Source organism: Pan paniscus, chromosome 22 (genome assembly GCF_029289425.2).
Source record: "Pan paniscus chromosome 22, NHGRI_mPanPan1-v2.0_pri, whole genome shotgun sequence".
Lineage (NCBI taxonomy): Eukaryota > Metazoa > Chordata > Mammalia > Primates > Hominidae > Pan > Pan paniscus.
This window is the reverse complement of record NC_073271.2, coordinates 29,726,194-29,747,903: the sequence shown is the minus strand read 5'-3', so window position 1 is coordinate 29,747,903 and position 21,710 is coordinate 29,726,194. Positions and strand designations below refer to the sequence as shown.

The following is a 21,710-nucleotide window of genomic DNA, read 5'->3' as shown; positions in this document are numbered from 1 at the left end:
TATATACCACATTTTCTTTACCCATTCATTTGTTGATGGACGCTTAGGTTGATTCCATATCTTTGCTGTTGTGAATAGTGCTGCAGTAAACATGGAGGTACAGATATCACTTTGACATATTGCTTTCATTTCCTTTGGATGTATGTATACCCAGGAGAGGGATTGTTGGATTAAATGGTAGTTCTTTTTTTTTTTTTAATTGTGACAGAGTCTCACTCTGTTGCCCAGGCTGGAGGGCAGTGGTGCCATCCCACCTCACTGCAACCTCTGCCTCCCAGGTTCAAGTGATTCTCCTACCTCAGCCTCCTGAGTAGCTGAGATTACAGGCACGCACCATCACACCTGGCTAATTTTTGTATTTTTAGTAGAGACAGGGTTTCGCCATGTTGGCCAGGCTGGTCTCAAACCCCCGACCTCAGGTGATCCGCTCGCCTCAGCCTCCCAAAGTGCTAGGATTATAGGCATGAGCCACTGCGCCCAGCCTGGTAGTTCTATTTTTAATTTTTTGAGGAACATTCATATTTTTGTCCATAATGGCTATACTAATTTACATGACTACCAGTGGTGTATAAGAGTTCCCATTCTCCACATCCTTACCGGCATTTGTTACTTGTTGTCTTTTTGATAATAGCCATTCTAATGGGGATGAGGGGATATCTTCTTGTGGTTTTGATATCTATTTCCCTGACGGCCATGATCGAGTGGTGTTCATCCCAGGGATGCAAGGATAGTTCAACATAAGCAAATCAATAAATGTGATACATCACATTAACAGAATGAAGGACATAAACCCTCTGATCATCTCAATAGATACAGAAAAACCATATAATGAAATGTAACATCCCTTCATGATAAAAATCCTACATAAATTAGGCATAGAATGAATATACATCAATATAATAAAAGCCATGTATAACAAACCTGCAGCTAACATCATACTGAACAGGAAAAAGTTGGAAGCTTTTCCTCTAAAATCTGGAACAAGACAAGGATGCCCACTTTCACTACTTCTATTCAACATAATAATAGAAGTCCTAGCCAGAGCAATTAGGCAAGAGAAAGAAAGAAAGAGCATTCGAATTGGAAAGAAGAAAGTCAAACCATCCCTGTTTGCAGATGACGTGATCTTATATATAGAAAACCCTACAGACTCCACCAAAAACCAGTTAGAACTAATTAATGAATCAGTAAAGTTATAGGATACGAAATAAAAAATCAGTAGGAGGCTGGGCATGGTGGCTCACGCCTGTAATCCCAGCACTTTGGGAGGCCAAGGCGGGTGGATTGCCTGAGTTCAAGAGTTCAAGACCAGCCTGGGCAACACGGTGAAACCCCATCTCTACTAAAAATACAAAAAATTAGCCGGGTGTGGTGGCGTGCGCCTCTAGTCCCAGTTACTCGGGAGGCTGAGGCAGGATCATTGCTTGAACCCAAGAGGCAGAGGTTGTAGTGAGCCAAGATTGTGCCACTGCACTACAGCCTGGGCAACAGAGCAAGACTCCATCTCCAAAAGAAAAAAAAAATCAGTAGCAGTTCTTTGTTGTTGTTGTTGTTGTTGTTGTTTTTTGAGACAGGGTCTTGCGCCATCACCCACACTGGAATGCAGTGGTGCAATCTGGGCTCACTGCAACCTCCCCCAGCATCAGCTCCCACCTCAGCTTCCTGAGTAACTGAGACTACAGGCATGTGCCACCATGTCTGCCTGACTAACTTTTTTTTTTTTTGGTAGAGGCAGGTTTCGCCATGTTGCCCAGGCTGGTCTCAAATTCCTGGGCTCAAGCTATCCTCCCACCTCAGCCTCCCAAAGTGCTGGAATTATAGGCGTGAGCCACCGTGCCTGGCCGAGTAGTAGTTCTCTGTACCAACAGCAAACTATCTAAAAAAGAAATTAAAAGGCCAGGTGCCTATAATCCCAGCACTTTGGGAGACCAAGGGTGGAAGATCACTTGAGCCCAGGAGTTCAAGTTCAGCCTGGGCAACATAGGGAGACCCTGTCTCTACAAAAAAAAAATTTGTTTTGAGTTAACCAGGCATGCTGGCTGACACCTGTAGTCCCAGCTACTTGGGAGGCTAAGGCGGAAGGATCACTTGAGCCCAGGAGGTCAAGGCTGCAGTGAGCCGTGATCTTGACACTGCACCCCAGTCTGGGCGACAGGGCAAGACTTGTCTCAAAAAAAAAAAAAAGAAATTAAGAAGGCAACCCCATTTATAATAGCTATAAAAAATAAAATGCCCAGGAATAAATTTAACCAAGGAGGTGAAATATCTCTACGATGAAAACTATAAATATTGATGGAAGAAATTGAAGAGAACAGTAATAAGTGGAAAGATAGTCTATGTTCATTAATTGGAAGAATTAATATTGTTAAAATGTCCATACTACCCAAAGCCCTCTACAGACTCAATTCAATCCCTATCAAAATGCCAGTGGCATTATTCACAGAAATAGAAAAATAATCCTAAAAATCATATGGAACCACAAAAGACTCTGAATAGCAAAAGCCATCTTGACCAAAAGAATAAAGCTGGAGGCATTACACTACCTTACTTTAAAAAATATTTTTAAAAGAATTACTGCAAAAGAGTTTTTAGTTCCTCAGGGTGGTAGTGTAAAAGGTATTAGGAAGACAGAACAAACTTAATAGTCTTACATGTTGTGAAAGTAACCCAATGTATTCCGAATACCACAATAATGCAAGTTTCCAGAAAGTAGCCATGTTTCAGAAAAGACCTTGTCTCAGCCAGGTGCGGTGGTTTATGCCTATAATCCCAGCACTTTGGAAGGCCAAGGCAGGCAGATCATGAGGTCAGGAGATCGAGACCATCCTGGCTAACACGGTGAAACCCTGTCTATACTAAAAATAAAAAAAATTAGCCAGGCGTGGTGGCATGTGCCTGTAGTCCCAGCTACTCAGGAGGCTGAGGCAGGAGAATGGTATGAACCCGGGAGGCGGAGCTTGTAGTGAGTGGAGATCACGCCACTGCACTCCAGCCTGGGCAGGAGAGCAAGACTGGGTCTCAAAAAAAAAAAAAAAAAAAAAAAAAAAAACCATGTCTCATATGTGAAATGGAAGAGGTAGAAAGATATTATTTTCCATACATATTTCAGAGAGTGCCGAAGTTACCTGATTTACTAAGTTTTAAATGATCACTCATATTCGTATTATCACCAAGTTTTTTATTTAAGCATAGATAGTAGAATTTTCATATACAGTATTGGTGATTATTAGAAAGATTTGTGGCAAGCCAAAATCATTCTTCCATAAATTTAGGGATTAAAAGTAAGTGTTATATGTAAATCAGTATTTCGTAATAATTATGAGAGTTTTGATCGTGAACACAATCCAGTTTTCTCTCTTGTCTGTCACTAACTCCTAAAACATTTAGGCCAGGCACAGTGGCCCACGCCTGTAATCCCAGCACTTTGGGAGGCTGAGGCAGGAGGATCACTTAAGCCCAGGAGTTCAAGACCAGCCTGGGCAAAAAAGTAAGACCCCTATTTCTACCAAAAAAATTAGCTGGGCATGGTGGCACCCACCTGTGTAGGTCAAGGCTACAGTGAGCCATGTTCACACCAGAGCACTCCAGCCTGGGTGATAGAGCAAGACCCTGTCTCAAAAAAACAAGAACAATTAGGCCAGGAGTCTGTGTTTCAGACAGCTTGGCTTCTATCATTGATCAGGATGAGGGTCAGGGGTTGATTGGCTCTTGGGAAGAAACATCTCCAGGTTCACAAAATCATGAGTAAAATTCACAAACTCACCAATATTAATGAACATCTTCATATTATCACCAAGTTTTGTCAAAACTATGATTTAAAAAGATGTTCTCAGATTGTGTTCATGACAAAACAGTAATCCCTTTGATACATCACAGGAGGGGCTATGTAAGTGGCTATTCTTGGCCAGCTTTTCATCTAATTGTGGGCATATTGGGTAGAGGAGACTGATTTAATTATTAGTACCAGGTTCAGTTGTTTAGATGAGGTGATACTGTATTTAATAATATAGGTGGATGACATTGAGTGTCTGAATTTGGACTATTTTTGCCTTTGAATTTCTTTTCTTTTTCTTTTTTTTTTTTTTTTGAGACAGGGTCTTGCTCTGTCACCCAGGCTGGAGTGCAGTGGCACAATATCAGCTCGCTGCAACCTCCACCTCCTGCGTTCAAGCAGTTCTCCTGTCTCAGCCTCCCAAGTACCTGGGACTACAGGCATGCGCAACCATGCCCAGCTATTTTTTGTATTTTTAGTAGAGACCGGGTTTCACCATGTTGGCCAGGCTGGTCTCAAACTCCTGACCTTAAGTGATCCACTTACCTCGGCCTCCCAAAGTGCTGGGATGACAGGCGTGAGCCCCCATGCCCGGCCTTGCCTTTGAATTTCTATCTAGAAGTGGAATCTGAGGGATAATTAGGTTCAATTACGTTGGTATGTTGAGCCCAGAATCCCATGGGGCATGATGAAATGCCCAAGGCACATGTTAAGGAAGAGTTGAATAAAGGACGCTAAAGAATTCCACTGGCTGGCCAGGCACAGTGGCTTACGCCTGCAATCCCAGCACTTTGGGAGGCCAAGGCAGGCAGATCACCTGAGGTCAGGAGTTCAAGACCAACCTGGCCAACATGGTGAAACCCCATCTTCTACTAAAAATACAAAAAAAAATTAGCCAGGCATAATGGCTCATGCCTGTAATCCCAGCTATTCAGGAGGCTGAGGCAGGAGAATCACTTGAACTCGGGAGGCAGAGGTTGCAGTGAGCTGAGATTGCACCACTGCACTCCAGCCTGGGTGACAGAGAGAAACTCTATCTCAAAAAAAGATGAAAAAAGAATTTCACTGGCTGGGCACAGCGGCTCATACCTGTAATCCCAGCACTTTGGAAGGCCAAGACAGGAGGATCACTTTAGCCCAGGAGCTCAAGACCAACCTGGGCAACTCAGCGAGACACCATCTCTATTTTTTTTTAATTATATTTTTAAAAAAGAATTTCACTTATAGCATTAAGAAAATTTAAGGGCTGGGCACTATGTCTTATGCTTTTAATCCCAGCACTTTGGGAGGCTGAGGCATGAGGATTGCTTGAGCCCAGGCCTTAGAGACCAGCCTGGGCAACATAGCAATACCCCAGCCCTACAAAAAAATTAAAAATCAGCTGGGTGTGGTGGTGCATGCCTGTAACCCCAGCTACTCAGAAGGCTGAGGCAGGAGGATCACTTAAGCCTTGGAGGTTGAGGCTGCAGTGAGCTGTGATTGCGCCGCTGCATTCCCGCGTGGGAGACAGAGTGAGACCCTGTCTCAAAACAAAACCAACAAAAAAAGGAAATTCTAAAAATTAGTAAAGGCCTGCTGGGCGTGGTGGCTCACTCCTATAATCCCAGCACTTTGGGAGGCCGAGGCGGGCGGATCACAAGGTCAGGAGATCGAGACCATCCTGGCTAACACAGTGAAACCCCGTCTCTACTGAAAATACAAAAAATTAGCTGGGCATGGTGGCGGGTGCCTGTAATCCCAGCACTGTGGAGGCTGAGGCAGGAGAATGGCATGAACCCGGGAGGCAGAGCTTGCAGTGAGCCGAGATCGCGCCACCACACTCCAGCCTGGGTAACAGAGCAAGACTCCGTCTCAAAAAAAAAAAAAAAAATTAGTAAAGGTTATATGTTATGTGTATATGTGTTTAAGGATATCCCTGTAAATGTGAAGAGCCGGTGTTCTGAGATTATTTAGGTTGAAATAAAGGAGTACAGTATTTGCTGCTTTACTTTGTTATCCTAACTTTATTGTCTACATATATATCCATATTGTTATTTGAGTACTTTTAAAAATATGTATCCAAAAGCTTTTTTAAAATTGTACCCCCAAATTTTCTTTATTTTTTTATTATATACATTTCTATAATTACTTATAGTTGTTAAAATTAGCTGTGAGATTTAGGGTCTGTCTAATTTTGTTTAATTACATGTAAAAATTTTCACAGCATAAAGACATATTCTCATAGGAATGTGTAAAATAACATATTGTTTTGTTATCATTTGGTTCTAGGAAGATCTTCCTGTTACAGAGGATAACTTTGTGAAACTTCAAGTTAAAGCTTGTGCTCTGAGCCAGATAAATACAAAGGTATTGGTTCTTTTATTATGGCACAAAGTAAAATGAGAGTTTCTTAGTGTATTTAGTGTATAAATATAACGATAACTGACCTCTCAATGTGAAGAATTTATTACCATCTTCATTTTTGTTAATTTTTTTATTTGAGACGGAGTTTGGCTCTTGTCGCCCAGGCTGGAGTGCAGTGGTGCAATCTCAGCTCACTGCAACCTCTGCCTCCTGGGTTCAAGCAATTCTCCTGTCTCAGACTCCTGAGTAGCTAGGATCACAGGAGCGCACCACCACACCCAGCTAATTTTTGTATGTTTTTTAGTAAAAATGGGTTTTGCCATGTTGGCCAGGCTGGTCTCAAACTCCTGACCTCAGGGGATCCACCTGCCTCGGCCTCCCAAAGTGCTGGGATTCCAGGCATGAGCCACTGCGCCCAGCCTACCATCTTTAGAATAGAACATCTAGGGGAAAAAATTTAGTGTGCTTTTGTATATTTCTATATAAGGGACATTATTAGTCTGATTGAAGTTACGTATTTTACATGAAAATACAAATATTTTATAAGAAAACAGACATAATGTAAATATTTTATAATATTTTATAAACTCCTTTACATTGCAAAAAACTAAGAGTTTATAATTAACAAAGCCTATTATTAAGGACGAAATAAATAATAAAATAGAAACTAGAAACCTAATCAGTTTATTAGCTACCAATTAGATATTTAACTAATATTACTAGTTATGGTTCATATTTCTGTCATATCTTTTTGTGTCGCTCTCTCATAAACATACATCTTTACCTCACATTACCCTGCAGTAATCTTTCATTATTGACCATGAAATACATAGAATGTTTTCAGTGGTAAATAAACTGTGGTTAAATGTGCCATGATAAATTGAGCAGGTCCATTTACTCCGTTTTTTTGTTTGTTTTGTTTTATTTTTTAGGATTAATGCCATAGTTTACATGACCCATAACTTATTGGATTATAATGTGACTATAATTTTTAGGAACCTAAAAGTCTTCTTTGATAAAGTCACACTTAGGAAATTACAGACCAGGTATAGGCTTTCACTGGGCAACTCTGTAACATGAGCATGACTTGAGAAATGCATTAGTGGGATCCCCTGAAGTCTTTTCACAAGAGTACTAGTACTAGACCTTGTCTGCAGACTTCTGTCTTCAGATGTTTTTATTAAAATGGAAAAATCCATTAAAATCCAAGTCTAAGAAATAATCTCCTTGTCTAACAGAAATAAATAGTAAATTATAGTAAAATCAGTTGAATGAAATATTGCACATCTGTTAAGCATAATGGTTATGAAAACTGTGTGGGTAATGTAAGAAAATGCTTATGGTAAGTGAAGGAGCCAGGATGCAATTGCTAAAACCATAGTTTTAACTCCATACAAATGTGCATAAAAGAAATACTGTGGCCAGGCACAGTGGCTCACGCCTGTAATCCCAGCACTTTGGGAGGCCGAGGCAGGCAGATCATGAAGTCAAGAGATCAAGACCATCCTGGCCAACATGGTGAAACCCTATCTCTACTAAAAATACAAAAATTAGCTGGGCATGGTGGCACGTGCCTGTAGTCCCAGCTACTCAGGAGGCTGAGGCAGGAGAATCACTTGAACCTGGGAGGCGGAGGTTGCAGTGAGCCGAGATCACACCACTGCACTCCAGTCTGGGCGACAGAGTGAGACTCCATCTGAAAAAAAAAAAAAAATAGAAAAGAAATACTGTAAAACACCCAGTACTTCTATAAGAATGTCATATGAACATCTTAAGAAAAGTATTATGTTCCACATTGAAAAAGAGACTTCTGACAATCAAGTATACAATACAGGAGATCAGAAAATTGAAAAATAAATATAGAAGAGAATTAATTTCTTTTTACTTACTGTTCCTTAAATATTATGGTATCTGCAGATACGTTCAGCATCTGTAGTGTTAAGTGCCAGGAGCTTAAACCACAGGCTTAAAGACAGTATACCCTGTTACTTCAAAAGACAAGTACTTACAGTTAATTTGGTCACAATCTAATAAAATACCAATCTCTTAAAAATTTAGCCTTAACCAAAAGAAACTCCAATCACCATGAATCTGAAATTATATGGCAGATTACCTGTTAATATCCATCACTACTTCTCACCCACTCCCTAACCCAAGGCTTTTGAGAACTCAGGTGATTTTAAAGGGTATAGGAATGGAGAACCCTTTGTTCTCATTGGCCACACCCCCTTATTCAACAGTCTTCTCTCCAGACTACCCTCCCTTCACCTGAGTAAGATGACTGATAGTGTTTAGCCAATCAAGAAATGTTTTGGCCATAATTTCCCTTCATACTTGGCAGAGTAAAGATGTTAAACAAAGGATGTTAATGGTAATTTGAATAATAATATTCATTCCTAAGTCCTGCAGATCAACTAATGCCTCAGTAAATTCTTGGTTTCCTACCCTTTAGAGAAACCTATTTTGTGAAGTTATTTGCTTTGTCTCAATTCCAAAACTTGAACCATATTTGCTCTTTCTGTGATTTGACTTTTACTCTCGCTTTCCTCATATATAATAGAGTCCAGGATTTCTTCTGACAATAGTATGTTAACTGCCTTTGTCATGATTTAGCTTCTGGCAGAAATGAAGATGAAAAAGGATTTATTTCCTGTTGGGAGAGAAATTGCTGGAATTGTATTAGATGGTAAGTATACAGATGTGAGTATATGTATTTATTTTCTAAGGTAAAAGAGACTAAATGTAGCTAATTGGTTTACTGGTACATAAAATTATATACAGCCTTTCAAATTTAAATTTAATTATATGAACATGTCCTTTTTTATTTTTATTTTTATTTTTTGAGAGACAAGGTCTCTCTGTGTTGCCCAGCCTGATCATAGCTACAGCCTTAACTCCTGGGTTCAAGCAATCCTGCTGCCTCAGCTTCCTGAGTAGCTAAGTCTGCAGCAAGCTTGTCCAACCAGCATGCAGCCCAGGACAGCTTTGAAGTCAGCCCAACACAAATTCGTGAATTTTCTTAAAACATTATGTGATTTTTTGGCCAGGCGCAGTGGCTCATGCCTGTAATCCCAGCACTTTGGGAGGCTGAGGCGGGCGGATCACAAGGTCAGGAGATCGAGACCATCCTGGCTAACACGGTGAAACCCCGTCACTACTAAAAATACAAAAAATTAGCTGGGCGTGGTGGCATGCGCCTGTAGTCTCAGCTACTCGGGAGGCTGAGGCAGGAGAATGGCGTGAACCTGGGAGGCAGAGCTTGCAGTGAGCCAAGATGGTGCCACTGCACTCCAGCCTGGGCGACAAGTGCGAGACTCTGTCTCAAAAAAAAATTTATTAATTTGAAAAAAAATTACATGATTTTTTTTTTTTTTTGGTTCATCAGCTGTCATTTAGTGTTAGTGTATTGTATGTGTTGCTCAAGACAATTCTTTCTCTTCCAGTATGGCCCAGGGAAGCCAAAAGATTGGACACCCATGGTCTACGGGTACACGACATTATGCCTGGCTTTGTCTAGCTTCTTTGGTTTTTGTTTTGTTTTGTTTTGTTTTTGTTTTTTTTCAGAGTCTCACTCTATCTCCCAGGCTGGAGTGCAGTGGCGTGATGTCTGCTCCACTGCAACCTCTGCCTCCCAGATTCAAGCAACTCTGCCTCAGCCTTCCAAGTAGCTGGGGCTACAGGCACTCATCACCATGCCTGGCAAATTTTTGTATTTTTTGGTAGAGACGGGGTTTCACCATGTTGGCCAGGCTGGTCTCGAACTCCTGACCTCAAGTGATCTGCCCACATCGGCCTCCCAAAGTGCTGGGATTACAGGCATGAGCCACCATCCCTGGCCCTTTTTTTTTTTTTTAATTGAAAAGAAAAATAGGACTCAATTGGTATTTTGTAATTGAAGAGCTTATTACAGTGGTAAATATTTAGGGGTTATATATTTAAATCCACAAGTAATCATATATTGAATAGAATGACCAATATTGTCTTTTTATGATGAAATAATGATCTTTACATACAGAACAGTAAGCCTTATATCAGGCATTTGATATAATTTGTTTCTAAATAGACCTATACTTAATATTCACTAACAGGTGGTTCATGATTAACGTGTTTGCTTTTACCTCCTATGCGAATGAATAAATGTGTTAAGGTATGTTAGAGTATATTTGAGTTTTACCTGGGATTTTAATGTAGAATAGATTTGATACTCTATGTAATCTTCTGACATAGCTAAATGATAATTATGTTTCTTTTTTCTCAGACTGTAGAAAAATAAATATAATAACTAGATGATCATTCATTTTACATTTAATGAGCAATTGCTAACTGCTTAGGATATAAGTGAAACGAACTCCTTGCCCTTAAACGGTTCACTCTCTAGGGGAGAGACAAATATACACATGAGCAGATTATTATGTAAGCTTGGAAGAAAACTGCTTAACCTGGCCAGAAGAAACAGGAAAGGCGTCTTGGAGTAAGATGTCCCAATCATAAGGGGCAAGCAAGTTGAGAATCACACCTAGCAGGGAGGACATTATGAGCAAAGACAAGCAAGTGAAAGTGGGATGTGTATAAGAATTACAAAGAGTTTGGTATTGCTAGAGCAAGATAAAGTCCTGAGCAGGCGTCAAGGGTATGGTACTTGGTAGCAGAGAAACATTTTGTCAAGAAAATTCTCCTCCTGGGCTGGGCTTGGTGGATTACACCTGTAATCCCAGCACTTTGGGAAGCAGAGGTGAGAGGATGGCTTGAGCACAGGAGTTTGAGCCAACAGAGCAAGACCCTGTCTCAAAAGAAAAAAAAGAAAAAGAAAAAAAAATTATCCTTCGAATATTGCAGAATAAAAGATATTGCACAAAATACTTTCATGATTATGTGAACACTAATTCCTGCCTTCCTAAAATGAAGCAGGAGGATAGGCAAGGGCCAGACCTTTGGTTGAGCCTTAGATATCAGATTGTATTTTAGAGAGATTATTAGAGTAGGCATTTGAAGGAAGGGTGGATGTGAGGCAAACGAGTCTAAAGGCAAGAGGACTGGTTGGGTTGTAGACCAAGAGGCAAGAAACAGCAAAGTCCATAACCTCAACACTGGTGGCAGAGGTGGAGAAGAGGGATGGATTCAAGACATATTGAGGAAATAAAGTCTGCAGGACCTAGTAACTGCGAAATTAAAAACAGATCAGAACCAGGAATGGCTTACAGAGTTCTGGTTCAGGCTTGAATTGGAACCAGCATTTGATAAAGGAAGATGATCCAATTTGGAGGAATATTATGAGTTTAGATTTATACTTACTGAGTTCAAGGAACTTAAGTGACATCTCACTGGCAATATCTAGTAAGCAATTAAATGAGTTAAAGCTCCAGGGTGAGAGATCTATGCTGGAAAGTACATATTTGAGAAATGTCGGCATGTAGGTTGTATTTGAAATAATAGAATTGATGAGTTCTCCAAGGGATAGATTAGAAAAGGAGGAGAGATGTAAACAAAGAACCCTTTGGAATGCACTGTTTGAGGGTCAATTAAAAGAAGAGGAGTATGAAAGAAACCAAGAAAAAAAGAGTCAGAGTGACCTTAGGAGGACAGGGATCAGCAGTAGAAGGGAAAGATAAAAGTATAGTGAATCAGAAGCCAAAAGGATTGGGGGATGATGGCACAGGAGGGAACCAAAGAAGAAGCAAACTCCAAAAGAAAGACTTGAAAGTGGAAATACCAGGCTTCGAATTACTTGCTAGTGGCAACAAATGCACTCTGGGGCCATTTTGTTGACAGAGCCAGTCGAAGGGGCCATTTCCAGATTCAGGTTTCCAACTTACTTCACCACTTCATGTCAGCTTCCGTGTCTGTTAAATAGAAATAATAATACCTACCTTATTGGTACATTGTGAAGTTTAAATGCATAAACACACAACAATGCTGGGCACAAGGAGGCATTCAACAATATTTGGGGTTTTTTCCTCCCCTTTCCTCTTGTAACTCTTTGAATGAAACTACTCAAATGAATTGACTGATAGTCGAGGCTTTTTCTCCACATATGCAGAGACAATGTAACTATATCATTTCTTTTTTTTTTTTTTTTTTTTTTTTTGAGACAGAGTCTCGCTCTGTCACCCAGGCTGGAGTGCAGTGGCGCCATCTTGGCTCACTGCAAGCTCCGCCTCCCAGGTTCACGCTATCCTCCCGCCTCAGCCTCCCAAGTAGCTGGGACTACAGGCTCCCACCACCACGCCTGGCTAATTTTTTGTATTTTTAGTAGAGATGGGGTTTCACCATGTTAGCCAGGATGGTCTCAATCTCCTGACCTCGTGATCCACCCGCCTCGGCCTCCCAAAGTGCTGGGATTACAGGTGTGAGCCACCGCGCCCGGCCATCATTTCTATAAAGTTCCAGAAAACTTCTTGGTACCAACCTGAATTTATTTCCTAAATCAAAATAATTTTAATGTCACTCTTCTTAAGGGAGGAGACCACCCCTCGTCTTATGCCCAATTTCTACTTCCAAAGAAAGAGGAAGTAAAAACTAAAAGGCAGAAATGAAATCCACAGGCAGACAGCCCAGCGCCATGCCCTGGGCCTGGTTAAAGATCGACCCCTGTCCTAACCGGTTATGTTATCTGTAGATTCCAGACATTGTATGGAAAAGCATTGTGAAAATCCCTGTCCTGTTCTGTTCCGTTCTGATTACCAGTGCATGCAGCCCCCGATCACGTACCCCCTACTTGCTCAATCGATCACGACCCTCTCACACGGACCCCCTTAGAGTTGTAAGCCCTTAAAAGGGACAGGAATTGCTCACTTGGGGAGCTCAGTTTTTGGAGACGTGAGTCTTGCCGAAGCTCCCGGCCAAATAAAGCCCTTCCTTCTTTAACTCAGTGTCTGAGGGGTTTTGTCTGCGGCTTGTCCTGCTGCATTCTCAGAATTCCCTGTTGTATGAGATTCTGCAACAAAAATAAAGACAGATTGGGCTAGCCACAGGAGGAGTAGAAAACAATATAATTATCATAGAAGCTATAGAATAGATTAGTTTCCTTTACTCCTTCTTCCTTAAAGTCAGCTAAATAGAGGCCAGTCACAGTGGTTTACACCTGTAATCCTAGCACTTCGGGAGGCCAAAGCGAGTGGATCAGTTGAGGTCAGGAGTTCAAGACCAGCCTGGCCAAGGTGGTGAAACCCTGTCTCTACTAAAAATACAAAATTAGCCAGGCATGATGGTGCATGCCATTAGTCCCAGCTACTTGGGAGGCTGGGGCACAAGAATCACTTGAACCTGGGAGGTGGAGGTTGCAGTGAGCCAAGATCGCGCCACAGACTCCAGCCTGGTTGACAAGAGCAGAACTCCATCTCAAAAAAAAAATGAATAGTCAACTAAATAGGCAAAGAGAGAGATACTTCTCCTGGTCTCAATAACCGCATGGCCCAAATATCTAGAGAATCCAGATTTGAAGTGCTGTATATCCTGTAGTCTTTATAGACCATCAAAATGTTATTGACATTTTGGTCCTTTTTTCTACATTAAACAGAATCAGTCTTTTTAGAAATCCACAGATTTTAAAAATGTATTTTAATAGATAAGAATTATATTTAATAAACTTGTAATATTAACTATTAATTTTCTTCACTCTTTAGTTGGAAGCAAGGTATCATTCTTTCAACCAGATGATGAAGTAGTTGGTAAGTTATAGTTCATAGTCTTATTTCAAGTCATCTATTTTACTGTCATCTCTGTTTTTTCTATATAACTATTAATGTTCACTGTGACCTTGCTTCATATAGAAGTACTTTCCCGGCTGGGTGCTGTGGCTCACGTCTGTAATCCCAGCACGTTGGGAGGCCGAGGTGGGCGAATCACCTGAGGTCGGGAGTTCGAGACCAGCCTGACCAACATGGAGAAACCCCGTCTCTACTAAAAATACAAAATTAGCCAGGCATGGTGGCACGTGCCTGTAATCCCAGCTACTCAGGAGGCTGAGGCAGGAAAATTGCTTAAACCCAGGAGGCAGAGGTTGTGGTGAGCCGAGATCACACCATTGCACTCCAGCCTGGGCAAGAAGAATGAAACTCCATCTCAAAAAAATAAAGAAAGAAAGAAATACTTTCCTGGTTTTTGGAATTTACTGTCAAATTTCCATTGATGATAAAAATTGGGACCTTGATTGCAATAGCAGAACATTTAAAACTCGCAAGAACTAAAAACCAAACACCGCATATTCTCACTCATAGGTGGGAATTGAACAATGAGATCAGATGGACACAGGAAGGGGAATATCACACTCTGGAGACTGTGGTGGGGTGGGGGGAGGGGGGAGGGATAGCATTGGGAGATATACCTAATGCTAGATGATGAGTTAGTGGGTGCAGCGCACCAGCATGGCACATGTATACATATGTAACTAACCTGCACAATGTGCACATGTACCCTAAAACTTAAAGTATAATAAAAATATATATATATTTAGCTGCAGAACAGTTTTATAGATAAAAAGATAATCATAGTTGCTATAGTGCTTGATGTAGCCTTTTTCTGGCAGATGCTTAGTCTGTGGCCAGACTGAAGTCTTTAGGGAGAAGGAAAGTTACAAGTCACATGCTTGAAGGCTGCTGACTGACTGGGCCATATAGAAGCTCCATGCACCGTTTCAACTGAAATCATACAGAGCTTTTCTCTTACAACTCTTGTAAAACTAAAAATTGACTTGAAACATTTATTGTTTTTTAAAATCCACAGTATTTTTGCAATTTTGCAACCTGTGTCCTAGACAGTCACACAAACATAGGCTATGACTTTTATAGTTGCAACCTGCATCCTAGACAGTCACACAAACATAGGCTATGACTTTTATAGTAGTCCTTGAAATTTCCATTTCTCTGTGGAAGACATAAAGTTAGAAAACATTTATATAACTTGTATTATATAGGGCCATATAATATATATTATGTGGTGGCTCAGGCCTGTAATCCTAGCACTCTGTGAGGCCAAGACAGGAAGATCACTTGAGCCCAGTAGTTCAAGACCAGCCTGGGCAACATTGCAAAAGCTCGACTCTACATAAAAAATACAAAAATTAGCCAGGCGTGGTGGCACACACCTGTAGTCCCAGCTACTCAGGAGGCTGAGGTGGGAGATCGCCTGAGCCTGGAAGTTTGAGGATGCAGTGAGCCATGATCACACCACTGTACTCCAGCCTGGTGACAGAGGGAGACCTTGTCCAAAAAAAAAAAAAAAAAGAGAGAGAAAAGAAAGAAAGAAAAAATATTTAGCCTTATAGCGTTAAAATTATAGCATGCTTGAAATTCTTAAAGGATAGATTTGTAAGAAAGTTTTCATCAGCTTTTTATAGTATTGCCTTTGACTCAGGCATTATCCTGGAGAATTGATTATTTCTTTCTTGTCTTTTTATTCTGCTCAGGAAATCAGTGGCACTCTGTATTATTCAAGATTCTTTTTGTAAGAAACCAAAAACAAAATCAGACTAGCTTAGAAGAAAAATGGGATTTTATTAGAAACATACTCTGGCTGGGTGTGGTGGCTCACACCTATAATCCCAGCACTTTGAGAGGCTGAGGTGGGTGGATCACAAGATCAGGAGTTCGAGACCAGCCTGGCCAATGTGGTGAAACTGTGTCTCTACTAATAATACAAAGATTAGCTGGGCGTGGTGGTGCACACCTGTAATCCCAGCTACTCGGGAGGCTGAGGCAGGAGAATCGCTTGAACCCAGGAGGCGGAGGTTGCAGTGGGCTGAGATCGTGCCATTGCACTCCAGCCTAGGCAACAGAGCGAGACTCTGTCTCAAAAAAAAAGAATTGAAACATACTGAGGTATGTTATGGAACCAAACTATAGGAAGGTAGCTATGCATCAAGGACAATTTTGTTTATTTGTTTGTTAGTTTGAGACAGAATCTTGCTCTTGTCACCCAGGCTGGAGTGCAGTGGTGTAATCATGGCTCATTGCAGCCCTGAAGTCCTGGACTCAAGCAATCCTCCTGCCTCAGCCTCCTCAATAGCTAGAACTACAGGTGCATACCATGATATCCAACTAATCTTTAAATTTTTCTTCTGTAGAGATGAGGTCTCACTATGTTGACCAGGCTGGCTTTGAACTCCTGGCCTCAAGCAATCCTCCTGCCTTGGCCTCCCAAAGTGTTGGATTACAAGTGTGAACCACCATGCCCAACCCATCAGGAACAATTTTTTTTTTTTTTTTTTTTTTTTTGACACGGAGTCTCGCACTGTTGGCCGGGCTGGAATGCAGTGGTGTAATCTCAGCTCACTACAACCTCCACCTCCCAGGTTCAAGCGATTCTCCTGCCTCAGCCTCCTGAGTAGCTGGGATTACAGGCGCCTGCCACTATGCCCAGCTAATTTTTTATATTTTTAGTAGAGACAGGGTTTCTCCATGTTGGCCAGGCTGGTCTCGAACTCCTGACCTCATGATTCACCTGCCTCGGCCTCCCAAAGTGCTGGGATTACAGGCGTGAGCCACCACGCCCAGCCCATCAGGGAGAGTTTTAACAAGGAGTCCAGATGCTCCCAAGACTCTGACTTTGTTCTATAACATCAGCCATCATCTTACTGTCACTCAGAGGGGAAAGAAGAAAGCGATAGCAGGAGTGGCACAGTGCACTTCCCGTCCCATTTCTGAATTTTTTCTTGTCCACACTAGTAATTACTGGAACCTTCCTCAAAATTTCACTGAACAAAATTTGTAATAATACTTGCCTCTCATTAGGAATGAATTTTTGACTTATATCCCTTTAATTTCTTGTTTTGATTTTTAGGAATTTTGCCCCTGGACTCTGAAGACCCTGGACTTTGTGAAGTTGTTAGAGTACATGAGCATTACTTGGGTATGTAGCAATTCAGTACTTTGGAGCTCACATAAGTCTTACTTCACTGACATAGGGTTTAATAACATTTTAATTTTTTTGAATCTACCATAAGTGTTGTACTTAATAAAGTATCATTAGCCAGTCATGTATGTAAAAAATGTTGGCTGGTCATGTGAATACTTCTAGCTTATAATTAGTATTCATAAAATTCATATTCAGACTAAACAATATATAGACCTTTAAGTTTTACTAACACTGCTCATGGTAAGATCTTTGAAAAGTGATTTCTCTCTTGGCTCTTAAATTATATCCCTAATCAGAATTAAAAATTTTTTTTTACTCTTGGTTATTGACTGAAATAAAAAACGTATAAAATTTAGACAGTACATGGAGAGTTTGAGACGGGAAAGAATCGAGAACACTCATCTCAAGCTGGGTGTGGTGGCTCACACCTGTAATCCCAGCACTTTGGGAGGCCAAGGTGGGCAGGTCACCTGAGGCCAGGAGTTTGGGACCAGCCAGGCCAACATAGCAAAACCTGGTCTCTACTGAAAAGACAAAAAAATTAGCTGGGCGTGGTGACACGCACCTATAATTCCAGCTACTCAGGAGGATGAGGCATGAGAATTGCTTGAACTCTGGAGATGGAGCTGAGATTGCACCACTGCACTACAGCCTGGGTGACAGAGCGAGACTCTGTCTCAAAAAAGAAAAAAAAAGGAGCACTTATCTTTGGTTTCTAATATCTTTTGATTAGTGTTGAGTTTAACTGAAATATTCGTTTTTAATTTTTCTTATGGTAATTTATTTTTTGAATATTTAAAGTACACGTACACACACACACTTCATGAAACCATATTAAACAGTTGCTTCATCTCCTAAGTAATCAGGGGAAAGCAATTAAAACCACTTAGAGATAACATTATGCATCCACCAGACTGACAAAAGTTAAAAAGTCTGACCATCAGCCAGGCGCAGCGGCTTACGCCTGTAATCCCAGCACTTTGGGAGGCCGAGGCAAGCAGATCATTTGAGGTCAGGAGTTTGAGACCAGCCTGGCCAACATGGTGAAACTCTGTCTCTACTAAAAATACAAAAAATCTTAGCTGGGCTGTTGGTGCACACCTGTAATCCCAGCTACTCGGGAGGCTGAGGCAGGAGAATCACTTGAACCCGGGAGGTGGAGGTTACAGGGAGCCGAGATGGCACCACTGCACTCCAGCCTGGGTGACAAGAGTGAGACTTCATCTCAGAAAAAAAAAAAAATGACCATCCCAAAGTGTGGGAAGGATGTGGAATGATGGAACCTTTCATGTGCTGGAGTGTAAGTTGGTACAAATATGTTAGAAAACAATTTAGCATTATCTAATTAATGATGTATATATACCAGACCTAGTAATTGCACTCATGTAGCCTATGGAAATTTGATGTGCACTAGGAGGCATACACTAAGAGTTGATAGCAGCGTTATTTGTAATAGTGAAAGAAACTGGAAACAGCCCAAATGTCCATCACCAAGCAAATAGATAATTGAAAATATTCATAGAATGAATTTATATTGAGCAGTGAAAATGAGTAAGAGCTAAACATATCAAAGTGGATGATTCTCACAAACAGCATTGAGTGAAAAAAGCAAGTTACAGAAGAATACAAACAGTCCCATGCCATTTATTTATATACAGTTCAAAAATGTACAAAATTAAGCATATGTTATTTAAGGATATAGAGAAAAGGTAGAGGATGGAAAGTTGGGTGGAAGTTACCTGTGTGAGCAGGGGAGGAAGATGTGGTCAGTGGATACACCAGGACTCCAGTGGTACAGCCAGCGTATATTTCTTATGCTGGAATTCATTATGTTCTTCATACCATATCCATAGTTGCAAATACCTTCTCTTATGTTCTTGAACTATTGAATTAAACCTTTTCCTAAGTTCTTTTGTTAAATAATGTGATCTCTAATCAGACCTTTTGGGGACAGAGGCTAATTTGGATTTGGGTCTTCCAAAAATAGTAATCTTACTCAGTTAAGTCCTTGCAGTAACTTGAGCTAGGCTACCAAATCTTTGGCATTTCATTTCTAAAATTATAAATTTAAAGTAATTTTTATTTAAATTAATGTCATTCATTATATCTAAAATTTCCAATAATACTTTATTATTTTATTAAAAATTAATTTCCAAAAGACACTTTTTCAGAGATCTGAGGCCTGCACTTATTGGAACGTACATGAAGCCTAGTGAGGAGCCAAGTGTGTGTCTTCCTTTGAAAGATAAAGACCTCTTTCAAATACCACGCAGTGAGAGTCTCCAATCCAGAGCTATCTTGAAATTGTGCAGTTTGAAATTTGAGGACTGCCACGGGCTCCTTTACAGGAAACTATCCTATTTTTGGCCCCAGAGTTTCCTTGAATGGTTGGCCTTATTGCCCTGTTCTTTCGAGTACGTTGTGAATATGGAGTCTTTTCATTAAGTAACCAAAACTAAATTGCTATAGAAGATAAATTATTAAAAACAACAAAAATTGGCTGGGCGCGGTGGCTCATGCCTGTAATCCCAGCACTTTGGGAGGCCGAGATGGGTGGATCGCCTGAGGTCAGGAGTCCGAGACCAGCCTGGCCAACATGGTGAAACCCCGTCTCTACTAAAAATATAAAAACTAGCCGGGCATGGTCGTGGGCGCCTGTAATCCCAGCTACTTGGGAGGCTGAGGCAGGAGAATCGCTTGAACTCAGGAGACGGAGGTTGCAGTGAGCCAACAGTGCCACTGCACTCCAGCCTCGGTGACAGAGTAAGACTGTGTCTCAAAAAAAAAAAAAAAAAAAACAACCAAACAAGGCCCATTCCTTTAGGCACTGATGAACACTGGAGAATTATGACATGGACCAGAAGGAGAAAAGCAAATTAGAGCATCCATTTTCTAGCTATAAAGTTTAAGCTAAGACCGGCAAACCACACAAATGGCCTTTTTCTTCTACCTTATTTATAAATCAGGAGGATGGATTAAAGTCCAGAAATCCATTAAAGTATATAGAGAAAACAATTGCAGATATTCCTTGAGGAAGAAAACACAGCAAAATGTTTCTTTAAAAGAAGTACGACAGGCGTGGTGGCTCATGCCTGTAATCCCAGCACTTTGGGAGGCCAAGGCGGGTGGAACCCCTCAAAAGTTTGAGACCAGCCTGGCCAACATGACAAAACCCCGTCTCTACTAAAAATATAAAAAATTAGCCGGCTGTGGTGGCACATGCCTGTAGTCCAAGCTACTCGAGAGAGGATGAGGCACGAGACTCGCTTGAACCCAGGAGACAGAGGTGAGCCAAAATTGTGCCACTGTACTCCAGCCTGGGCGACAGAGCAAGACTCTGTCTCAAAAAAATAAAATAGCATAAAATAAGTACTTTAAGGCCGGGTGTGGTGGCTCACGCCTATAATCCCAAAATTTTGGGAGGCTGAGGTAGGAGGATTGCTTGAGCCCAGGAGTTCAAGACCAGCCTTGGCAACTTGCTTGTCTCTACCAGCAAATAAAATTTTGTAAAAAAAAAAAAAAAAAAAGGCTAGGCATGGTGGCTCACGCCTGTAATCCCAGCACTTTGGGAGGCTGAGGCAGGCGGATCACAAGGTCAGGAGATCGAGACCATCCTGGCTAACATAGTGAAAACCCCTCTCTACTAAAAAATACAAAAAAATTAGCCGGGCGTGGTGGCGGGTGCCTGTAGTCCCAGCTACTCAGGAGGCTGAGGCAGGAGAATGGCGTGAACCTGGGAGGCGGAGCTTGCAGTGAGCCGAGATCGCGCCACTGCACTACAGCCTGGGCAACAGAGCGATAGAGTGAGACTCTGTCTGAAAAGAAAAGAAAAGAGAAGAGAAGGAAAGAAAGACTTTAAGAATGGGCAACATAGCAAGATCATCTCAACAAAAAGTTTGTTTAAAAAAAAAAAATACTAGGCCAAGCACAGTAGCTCACACCTATAATCCCAGCACTTTGGGAGGCCAAGGCAGAGCCAGTTGCTTGAGCTCAGGAGTCCGAGACTAGCCTGGATAACATGGTGAAACCCCATCTCTACAAGAAATAAAAAAAATAAATAAATAATAACTAGATATGGTGGTGTGTGCCTATAGTCCCAGCTGCTTGGGAGGCTGAGAAGGAAGAATCGCTTGAACCTAGGAGGTTGAGGCTACTGTTAGCTGTATTTGCGCCACTGCACTCTAGCCTGTCTCAGAAAAAAAGTAGTACTTTAAGAAGGACCTCTTACACAGCAAAGGAAACAACAGTGTGCAGAGACAGCCTACAGACTGGGGGAAAATGTTGATAAGCTGTACATCTGATAAAGGGTTAATATAGTGATATAGAAGGAGCTCAGAAAACAGCAAGAAGAAAAAAACAATTAGAAAAGGGTCAAAGGACCTGAATAGACATTTCTCAAAAGAAGACGTGTGAAAAAATACTCGACATCAGTAATCATTAGGGAAATGCAAATTAAAACCACAAAGAAATACCATCTCTTACCTGTCAGAATAGCTGTTACCAAAAAGACGAAAGGTAAGTATTGGCGAGAATGTGGAGAAAAGGGAAACTTTGTACGCTATTGGTGAGAATGTAAACTAGTACAGTCATTATGGAAAGTGTATGAATGTTCCTCAAAAATCAAAACATAGAATTACCATATGATTCAGTAATCCTCCTTCTGGATATTTTCCCGGAAGCTTTGAAATCAGATGTCTTGCACTCCCATGTTCATTGCAGCACTATTCACAACAGCCAAGTTGTG

At 41.1% G+C, this 21,710-nt stretch overlaps 1 protein-coding gene across 4 annotated transcripts in view; it reads left to right on the top strand.

The window, feature by feature from the left end:
* CRYZL1 (crystallin zeta like 1) overlaps positions 1–21,710 on the top strand; it is a 52,449-nt gene that overhangs the window by 11,311 nt on the left and 19,428 nt on the right. For all 4 annotated transcript variants that reach the window (XR_010111092.1, XM_003823979.5, XM_055105259.2 and 1 more), the window contains exons 3-6: positions 6,041–6,118; positions 8,729–8,801; positions 13,738–13,782; positions 16,892–16,960. Coding sequence is in view for 3 of the 4 variants with exons in the window: in XM_003823979.5 (XP_003824027.3) it covers positions 6,041–6,118; positions 8,729–8,801; positions 13,738–13,782; positions 16,892–16,960 (265 nt within the window). In the remaining variant the exon portion in view is untranslated. The remainder of the gene's footprint in view (positions 1–6,040; positions 6,119–8,728; positions 8,802–13,737; positions 13,783–16,891; positions 16,961–21,710) is intronic.